General features: G+C 43.0%; 1 protein-coding gene across 2 annotated transcripts; it reads left to right on the plus strand.

Moving 5' to 3' along the window:
- The first annotated feature begins 1,149 nt into the window (after positions 1 to 1,149).
- Positions 1,150 to 9,309, plus strand: pmp22b (peripheral myelin protein 22b). 2 transcript variants are annotated; one of them, XM_069664525.1, is made up of 5 exons: positions 1,150 to 1,257; positions 1,889 to 1,979; positions 2,168 to 2,261; positions 5,254 to 5,394; positions 6,932 to 9,309. In XM_069664525.1, the coding sequence occupies exons 2-5, from the start codon at positions 1,902 to 1,904 to the stop codon at positions 7,090 to 7,092; spliced, it is 474 nt and encodes a 157-aa protein (XP_069520626.1). In that variant the 5' UTR covers positions 1,150 to 1,257; positions 1,889 to 1,901; the 3' UTR covers positions 7,093 to 9,309. The 2 variants fall into 2 exon arrangements, with proteins under 2 accessions (XP_069520626.1, XP_069520627.1); XM_069664526.1 differs by having other exon boundaries at positions 1,150 to 1,253.
- Positions 9,310 to 10,052: the final 743 nt, after the last annotated feature.

The raw sequence follows: 10,052 nt of genomic DNA on the forward strand, positions 1-10,052 counted from the left end.
GCTGGTTAGGTCTTTATTGAATCTATTACTAATTCAGTCTGTGTATCCAACTCGGTGCAGACATATCTGGAACGATGTTCGAGCGCCGCTCGGACGGAGACGGGATGAATTTGTAGCTGAGATGATGAGGTGTCGCAGAAGTTACAGACGGAGCATAGCATCGTGCCGGACGGGGGCAGAGATTAGCCTGTCGACACGGGTTTTGTGTTCCCATCAATGCCGATCGGAGCAGAGGAGATAATTACCCGGGTCTGCTGCAGAGTCATTTGACCCGGGTCTGAATGCTGATTGTAACCTTTCCCACTAAGCAAAAAAGTGGGTGTTAGCGAGTTTTTGGACCAGTGGGAAAGCGGCTTATGAAACCTAATGTACAGTGGTGTACTCAGGCTGTTTGAGGGGCACGGGCAAAAATAAATAAAAAGAGTACTAGCTGTACGCCATGGGGCACTATTGTGCAGAAAGTTGTGATGCAAAACAACAACAGGGGCACTTTTAACTACAGGCATCGCATGAGGGCACATTTAATCTTCTAACATGTATCAATTATCAACTGGAATGGCACTTGAAAGGACATTTTTTAGGGGAATCTATTTCAGCCCTTTTGTGGCATTTTCTTTCAAACATGGGGGCACCCCTGCCCCCCTCCTGAGTACACCACTGCTGATGTGTATTATACTAGATTTAGGGCTAAAATATATTTGTACACTAAACTTTATATCTATCAAAATACATTCAAATCTATATTATAGTAGAAAAGTGTGTTGGTTATACTGGTCTGTCTCAACCGAGTAATCAACGTCAACAAAACAGATTTTCAAAGTTAAATACAGCTGTGAGAAATATATCATGAAAGCAATAAAAGCTGGAAACGGTGTCAGAGAGAAGGAAATAAATCCTCGAAAGCAGATATCTGCTTTTAGTTACCAAGACAGCCAAACAATGCTCCTCCAGGTCCCACACACACTACAGCAAGTTAGTAACTAAGGCAACCCGTGCGCTATTACGCATGGAGCATCTATATTGGGAACCCTGGCGCTGTACCAGAGGGTCACTCCATGACGCAGCGACGCACGCAGGGCGTTGTTCTTCCATAATGAGACACTTTATAACAGAACGTCAGCCCTGGCATCAATCTAGTCTGAGAGCGACTTTCGGGACTGACGGACTACCGCTGTTGGACTCTTTTGGGAAAACTTGCTTTTGCTTCTTGCGAGCCTGAACTTTTTTTTTTCTTGTGGAAATACAAGCGCTAAGTAAGTAAGTGGACTTTGGTCTCTTCCAAACTTCCTTATATTCGGCTGCACTCCTGGCGGATTAAAGGAGGAAACGCGCTTTTCACTGGGATACAAGCCGCTGCATTGCGCGCACAGATCTGAAGAGTGAGCTGTCATCGTATAACAAAAACTGTCGTTAAGCTTATTTGGACGCTAAAAGATCATTTTGTTCGATAAATACACTGAACATTGTAATGGTTCTTTTACTTTGATATGTCCAGTAGAGATCAACGGTCAGTAATCAGATACTATCAGTTGTTTGGATGAAAGAAGCCGAACTTAAAACCGAATTAAATGGGTTAAAAAGACCCGACAAGAAACATAGACTTTAATGAATGAGGCGATCTTTTAAGAATATTTGAGTAAACTGACGATGCAACCTTTCAAAGTAAAACCTATCTAAACTTTGTGTTAAATGTAAATAAAAGGCGTGAATAACATTAACTTTCTCTTAAATGTGATGTTACAGTGGTTCATGTAGCCTACAAGCTTTATTAAAGAAGTCCGTGCTGAACGTGATGCAGCGACACACCCATGTCCCACCAGTCTGACATCAACACACACACACACACTCACACTGACAGAGACTCTCCCCTCTTCTCATTGCTGTCCAGATCGTCTGCAAAGATGCTGCTCCTACTACTGGGAATCATCCTCCTGCACGTCGCTGCTCTGGTTCTCCTGTTTGTGTCAACAATAGTCAGCGTGAGTAATTATTTCTTTTTCTTTCGTTCAGATGCGGACATTTAAATGTTAATCGACCAAAACACATTGATCTGTAACATAGTTTGACATGCAGCTCTGATTAGTAAAGAAACAATATCATGTGTTTGGAAAGCTTGTGCTGCCTCTCTTCACACAGTACTCACCAAGTTGTATGTTGTTGACACCAGGTATGGACAACAAGTGAAACTAGGACCTCAGACCTCTGGTTTAACTGCTCTACTGCCAATGGAGGATACCACTGTGACCCAGCATCAACTGGAGGTCAGACACCTGCTTTACACTACACTACTTGCCTTTAAGACTACTTATTTATTACGTATTAACTGTTCTAAAGCTAATAATGGATATTGTGATCCTGCTGTGCTGATAATCTGTTTAATTTTTCCACTTTTATACTTTCTTTTGGCAAATTTGTCTCCTTAAAATAGTTTTGCGCTGAAACTAGTCTAAAGCATCTGCACTGGTATAAGTGGGGGGCCTGAGCTGTGGTAAATGACTTGCTGAAATCCATCATTTAGCATGCTGATGATGTGGGTGTGTCACGGCTCCTCTGGGACTCTGGCGCCATCTAGGGCAGAGAATGTGGCGTTGCTGCCCTGAAGTGCGAGCTGATAGGCTGCCCGCCTTATAAATAGTCGTGGTGTGATGTCCATATTCAGGTCTCATGTTGGGGAGTCCATAGTGACAGGGGTTGTGGATGATCGGGGTGGGGCTGCAGAGTGTATTTAAAGTTTTACATCTATGTGGGTGTGTGTGAATGTGAACGTCAGTGTGTTTGAAAGCAGGGAGACCTTGGACTACCTCATGCAGAACATAGCATGCTGATGGTGGGTCACGCCCAGTGTCAGATCAGAGTGTCCAGTGTTAGTTTGCAGGGATCACTCGGACAATTTAAGGCGGCAGCTGCAGCCTCAAAGAGATTTATTTAGACAGTCAGCCGACTCCGAATGCTTTAGTTAGATATGATAAAGAGGAGTGTGGATGTTTAGATGCACTATTTTCAAAGAGCCCTACCTTACTCTATAATTAATCAACACGTTCATGTGAGAGCGCTGCTGAATAGCTTTATGTTTTGCTCTTAAAAGTGCGGTCACAGAGTTGCAGGAGCTGCTGGCTGGCTGCAGCCGGGGTGATGTCATTTGTCTAGAATGAGCCGCGCTCAGCCAGTGTGTATTTTGTCAGGCCAGCAGCGCCTGCAAACTCTGCTAGGTAGTTTGATGGCGCAGCCAGTTTGTTTGACTTGCTTTCATTAGCGTGCACTGACGCACAGTGTTTGTTTAAGAAGGCGCGTGTGCTCTGTGCTTTGGCTTTGGGAGATGGAAGATAGGGGTCTGCTCTCACGTGGGAGCCAAGCCTGGGCTTTCTGAAGCTTTGCTGAGCAGTCAAGTTCCTTCTGACGTCAGTCATAATCACAACTGTAAAGAGCTTTGTCGCCTTGGCATCATAAACACTGCCTGTTATTGTGATGACGCATGAGTGAGAAATATTCATGTCACAGCTATCACACGCCGAACTTGAGTTAAAGATCACATCCTCACAGCCAGTAAAACCGACTTTACAGAATACATGCTCTAAAATTAGCTTTTTTGGGGGGAAGAATGTCTTCTTTCCCCGCGCAGGCCTTCAGTACATAAACATAGTGACGTAAACAGTTTTATTTTGGTTGGGCACTAGTCTTCAGCTCAGCGGGGCCTCAGAATAGAAGCTAGTCACAGTTGTTTTCCTGTTTGGACTTACAGTGAAATCCTTGTGCGTGTCTGCATTGAAATACCACAATCATAAACCACAGCATTCATGTAAATTTTGGGATATGAGTCATACTTGCTTATCAGGGATATTCCAGGCACAGAACCGCGCCTCATGCTAGGAAATGCCCCCATGTTACTGTTTCCTACTACTGACCAGTGCAGGAAGGAAGGAGGACAAGATGTGTGTTTATCAGAAAGCAGCGATGATGTATTGTCATATTTATAGGGGGGGGCCTATTCATAGGGCAGGGATGGAACATTTCACCCATTTCTCACAGTGTTATCACAGTATTATGTAACATCTGAAGACAGGATCATTAGAGTGGAATCTAATTGTTGCCCTGGTGTGGTATTGTGCTGGCTGCAAGCACAGAGATTTGCAGCGTGTCATGTTTCCTCTCATATCTCATCCTGGAGCCAATGATCATTCTGTAGTGCTGTTATTGTGCGTAACCTGACTCCAGACTGTGCAATCAAGTCAGGATGCTGGTTCCCTTCGAATCTGAGAGAAATATCTCAGTGTTATTCCGGGAAAACGGTGCAATTCTTTGAAAATGTCAACAGAAAATAATTGTACGTGTCTGCGTTTGAGTCTCTAAGGTTAAACGTGGCCAATCTAGATCAGAAGATCACGCCAAGCAAGTTGTCTTATTCCTCAGTCATACTTTTGTCTTACAAGGGCTAATAAATTATGAATCCTGGACTGTAAGTGCCCCCCATTAAACCACAACATGCATTTGATTTACATAATGCGAGAGAATCAATAAACCAAAGATGCCTGGGGAAGTTGAAGGAAGCACATCAGACATTTGAATAGGACAGTAGCAAACGGTGGCCAGTGGTTGCCAGTGGACAAACAGATCGAGAAAGTCCTTTGTGGTCAAGTGCCTTGAGACGTGCCAGCGTTTTATGGCAGGGATGGCACTAAAACGTGACATTTACAGCAGGCAACAGCTAAAGGGAACACTTGGATGGATACAGAGAGGCAGAGAGTGTGTTCTTGGGTAACCGGAGAGGCCAGGAAGGTGGCATGGATAACCCTCAGACAAGAAATAGACCCTGCTTGGAAGTCCTAGGATTCCTGGCATTGTGGCACGCATAAAGCGCAGATACAACCACACTCAGATAGATAGCAAAGATAGATAGTCTCTAATGGGTTAATGGCTTCTAGCAGCCAGGCCTTGGAGGACCAACAAACGATCAATGTGGTACATTCACTCATAGGTCCTGCTGTTTGGGACGCACAAAGCTTTTAGGAACAAGATACCTAGGTTCTATTGTGATGGATCCATTACAAATTCCCAGAAGTAAAAATAGCCAGGGCTCGCTCATTACGATCTCTTTGAGAGGATGCTTAAGTTCAGGAGACAGGACCAGTCAAAGCACACGCCTTTGTTTTGTTTCCATTTACCCTACCTCTTCTGCTCATTAAGTCAACGTATACGCTTTTGGATGATGATGATTGAGGGTCCAGTTATTGACAACTCTTTTCCTTCCTCCTGCAGAGTGGATTCAGGCGGTCCAGGCCCTCATGATCCTATCCATCATCTTCAGCTGCCTGTCTCTCTTCCTCTTCTTCTGCCAGCTCTTCACTTTGCAGAAGGGCGGACGCTTCTTCCTCACTGGAACCTTCCAGATCCTTGCCAGTAAGTTTGATCCACCAAAAATCCATTGATAACATAACTGAGATCAAAAATATATTGTAGCCATATATATTTTTTTGTGTTTAATCAGTCGATTGATCCTCTAGTCCATCAAATGTCAGAAAGTAGTTCAATCTACCATATCCCACAAATTGGTTGATTTGTTCAACCAACATCCAAAATTGATGGTCATTCAGTTGACGTGATATAAAACAGAGAAAGGCCGTTTGCTTGACCAATAATCACTTGACTAATGACTAATTTATTTATATTGGGTCAATTATAACAGAAACACTTCGGTAGTCCGACAGACAAACCAAAAGCAGATGCTCACGCTGGCTCCTCTGTGGTACAGAATTGAATTAAGAGAGTCTGAGCCAGTCACTAATGGTTTAATGCCCCACTTGTCTATTGTACTTCATGCCCTTTTGGCCAGAGAGCGCCTCCACTGCCAGTCCATTGTCTTCTCTCTTGGCAGCCCTTTACAACATCCCAGGTTTTTGTTGTCTACTGTGCCAGAGCATTGACTGGCACCCAGGTGCCCACTCAGCCAAACAGGAATGACACTGGGCTAACTGCCAGCCGCGCAAGTTGAAATGTCAGGAAGGCTGGCACTGTGGGGGTCTGACAAAGACATCATGCCATGTCAGACCAGGGAGGTGGGCAGTACAGGGAAGGCTTGCAAATGCTACACAACATGCATTAAACACTCTAAAGTAATTAGCAGGGATGCCTTCTGGGTAGGGCCGACAAGTAGTCGTAAGGTCAAAAGTCATTGCACCTTTATGATATAAATTTAATTATCTAAATATATACTTGGGTGGGGGGCATCGAAAAATGGTTCAAGTCCTAGGGATGTACTGGCCGCCAAACCAAGCCGCCTGCTAACAACACTGCTAACAGCAAAAGCAGTAACTTGAATGATTCTGACAGTGTTGGAAAAAACAAACTGTCATTCCCTTGCTTTGGTTATCTGAACCGTAGCTAAGAGACCACTAGTTTCTTGAGGCTTATTTAGTTGACATTAGCCTAGCTCGTAGCTGCTAACTAGCTAACGAACTAAATAGTGAAGAGTGGTTGTAAGACTTTGTGGTAACGTTTCATAAGCAGGTTCTTTACACACTAAGTGCAGAGAACACAGTACACAGCACTTTCCAGAACAGCTCTACTTGAACCTGAGCTACTCTGGACCCTTTCTGCTGACTACTGTGACTTCACAAAACAATGTGTCCGCAAAACAACTCAAATCTTGTCACAAGGCTTTTTCCTTAGGTCAATAACACTACAGATAGGTCTAACAGATACATAAAGTGCATTTATCTGCAGAACAATGGAAACGTCGTCTTTTCTTGAGTTACATTTGGTCAACTCTTTTGAGGCATCTCTACTTCTGGGAGACACCGACCTGCACTCTCGATTGCAAGGCAGGGTTCAGAGCAGGACACTAGACAGATAGCAGGCTACTGCAGAGAAACATGATCTGATAATTGAACAGGAAGACGGCCAGCATTACTCAGCGCTCACTTTTTCCTCTCTGCAGGTTTGTTTGTGATGAGTGGAGCCATCATCTACACGGTGATGAGTCCGGACTGGGTGCCGGAAGCAGAGGCCTTCGGCTACTCCTACATCCTGGCGTGGGTCGCCTTCCCTTTGGCGCTGATCAGCGGACTCATCTATGTCATCTTGAGGAAGCGAGAATGAGGAATCAATCCATGCCAGTGTTCCCAGTAACCCCCTACCAAGTGTCATCAATCCCCCTCTGAAGTCTAAGTTGTGATGCCTTAGTACCAATGGCCAATGGAGCCACCAGGCCGAATCACCCAGATCAAAGCGAGGGGGGGTAATACCAAAAATTAAGATGTAAACCAACACAAAAACAACCAATACTGTCTCAGTTAAAAGATGTATATAGTATCTATGGTTTAAAACCTATTTATAACACTTTTTACATATATGTACATAGTTTTGTGTTGCTCTGTCAACGGATACTCGTATGAGCTTTGTTTCAGCTGATTAAGTGCCTTGTGTTTGTTTGTAATGGTGAAATAATTAGATGCTATTTTGTTGTGTTTTCTTGTTTTTTGTTTTTTTGGTTATTGCCAAAGAATTAGCAAAAAAGAAAAAAAAGTTTCTTGAAGTATATTAACCAAAGTGCATGTATAGAAATAGAAGGGTTAGACGATTTTATTGATGGGCTTGCTTTACAAAAAGAGTGGTGACATCCATGGACGTAGCCTAGCCATGAAATCTAGATTTGGTCCTTTTCTATTTGTGAAGTTTCAGTGTTTCTGTTTTTCCGTATTTTTCTATTACTTATTTTCAACAAAAGATGGTGCTATGTATTTATCATTCCTCTTACTGATAGCAGTCATTTACAACAGAGTTTCTTTGTCACAATTTAGAGTCAAACCGCTTGCCATAATTAAAGTGAGAATAAGATAGATGTGCACTCGTGCGTATGGTGCCTGACTGCTTCTTTAGGGAACACGGCCTAGTTCACATTGCAGTGTCTGATTTCTTTCTCTCCATCGGTTACTGTAAAGTAGTAATATTTGAGTTTGGGGTGGTATATTGATGAAGTCAAAAGTCATTTGGATTGTCAGTATTATTCTGGGAGTTTGTGAAGAGTTGGATCACAGCGAAATTACTTCATATAAGCTTCATTTGTGCTCCGTTTGCCTTAATTTTTTCCGTATTTTGATGTTTGTGTTCACCTCATGTTTATGGCTGTAAAAGTCACAAGAAGCCAAATTCATGGAAACCAGACCATAAAAATAAGAACTATAGCATAAGAAAGAAGTATTGGTTGATATTACTAGAAACATAAACCACAGAGTTAAAGCCATATAAGAAAAATACCAGATGATAGGATAAATAGTATTAACTCTATATGTGAGATAAATGACAGAGAGTCGTGCAGCGGTGATACAAATGTCTGTTCACATACTTGAAGTTTGACATGCTGCAGTCTCTGCCCACTGACGTCTAAATGTTCTTCTTCTACTGTATAAAACACTGTTAATATGTTGTGCATAACATATGGTGATGACAATCTAGCCTTAAATCATTCACTTACTCAATAAAACTACTCTAACATTATCTGATACTGTGTATTCCACTGTTACAAGGGACTGGAGTCATGCTAAAGGGGATGCATGAGGACGTAGAAATGACCCTCTTTTAGGATGTTATGCTTTCTGCCTGTAAAATCTGAAACATACATCTCCGTGCTACAAGCTCCACGTGGAAACACTGCCAGTAAATGAGATTAAACATTAAAATGACAGCAAATTATGAAGCATTTGTGGTAATGAATCTGTCGCTATCAACAGTAGCTTGAAGTACATATGCTACTTGATCAAAGATGTCTGCAACTGAAATGTAAATTCCTGTGTACAGTCCAGCCAAGCAAGTCTATTTTACAGTATGCGAGCATACTCTGGTGGATCAAATAAGCTGCCTTGTGCATGTATTTGCAAATACTGTATGTGACTTATGTTTCCGCACACTGGGGCAAAGGCACGGCGGTCTGCACCCGATGCCAGTTATTCAAAACACGCAGCTAGCGTTTCAGTGTCAACAGTGTCTCATAGCATCAGAAATAAGAGGCCGCGTCGGGTCTGTCCTCCACTTGACATCGCCAGTGAGGTCCAGCAGCCTTCCAAAACAGAGCTATGGTGTGGCGGATTAAAGTACTTAATTCAGAGCTTACGCTAGCTAGTCTGCTGTGGTGTTAGCATGAGGCTCGTTTTTGGGTTCAGTTAGAAGAGACTGCCTCTAATGACAACTGCCCATACAACTATTTTGTGTCAAACAACAATTGTCTATGCCATGTTTACACCTAAACTTCCAAATGCTCTTGATATTACCAAAGCTACTTTGAGTTTAACCATTAAAGGATGTTTCTTACCACCACCATGGAGATTTCTGTGTCTTTCAATATTACTATAGCCATGGGAAGATGCTTCAAGAGGGGGCACAGCTGGGATGACGCAGCATTTGCTACTTGGTTTGGAGCACCGCACCTTTACACCCACATGATTAGACTGTAAAATGTACATTGGTTGTGCATGTTTTCTTACATGGCCTTCATAAATAAGGTGTATTCTTAGATTTAAAGGTATAATATTTAGAAAGAAAGCAAGAAAACCTTCTAAAAGTTTAGGCTACACACGTACAGCAGCTGCTAGGCACTGGCTCATAGACAAGCTAGGTTTGCAAAATAATCATAAATGCTAAACAGAAACCACAACACTTTTATTCACTTACTGTAACTCTGCCTATATTCAAAAGCATCTCTGTGAGGAGCTCTTGCTTCCCCTGTGCTTTCAGTGCTAGCTTCTTCCTCCTCTCCTTGGTGCACTGAGGTGTTGTTAGCAATAGCTTCTTCCTCCTCTCCTTGGTGCACTGAGGTGTTGTTAGCGCTAGCTTCTTCCTCCTCTCCTTGGTGCACTGAGGTGTTGTTAGTGCTAGCTTCTTCCTCCTCTCTCCTTGGTGCACTGAGCTGTTTTTAGCACTAGCTTCTTCCTCCTCTACTTGGTGCACTGAGGTGTTGTTAGCGCTAGCTTCTTCCTCCTCTCCTTGGTGCACTGAGGTGTTGTTAGTGCTAGCTTCTTCCTCCTCTCTCCTTGGTGCACTGAGCTGTTTTTAGCACTAGCTTC

The sequence above is a fragment of the Semicossyphus pulcher genome, unplaced genomic scaffold (genome assembly GCF_022749685.1).
Source record: "Semicossyphus pulcher isolate SPU_LCO1_2020_fin unplaced genomic scaffold, fSemPul1.0.p SCAF_16, whole genome shotgun sequence".
NCBI classification, from domain to species: domain Eukaryota; kingdom Metazoa; phylum Chordata; class Actinopteri; order Labriformes; family Labridae; genus Semicossyphus; species Semicossyphus pulcher.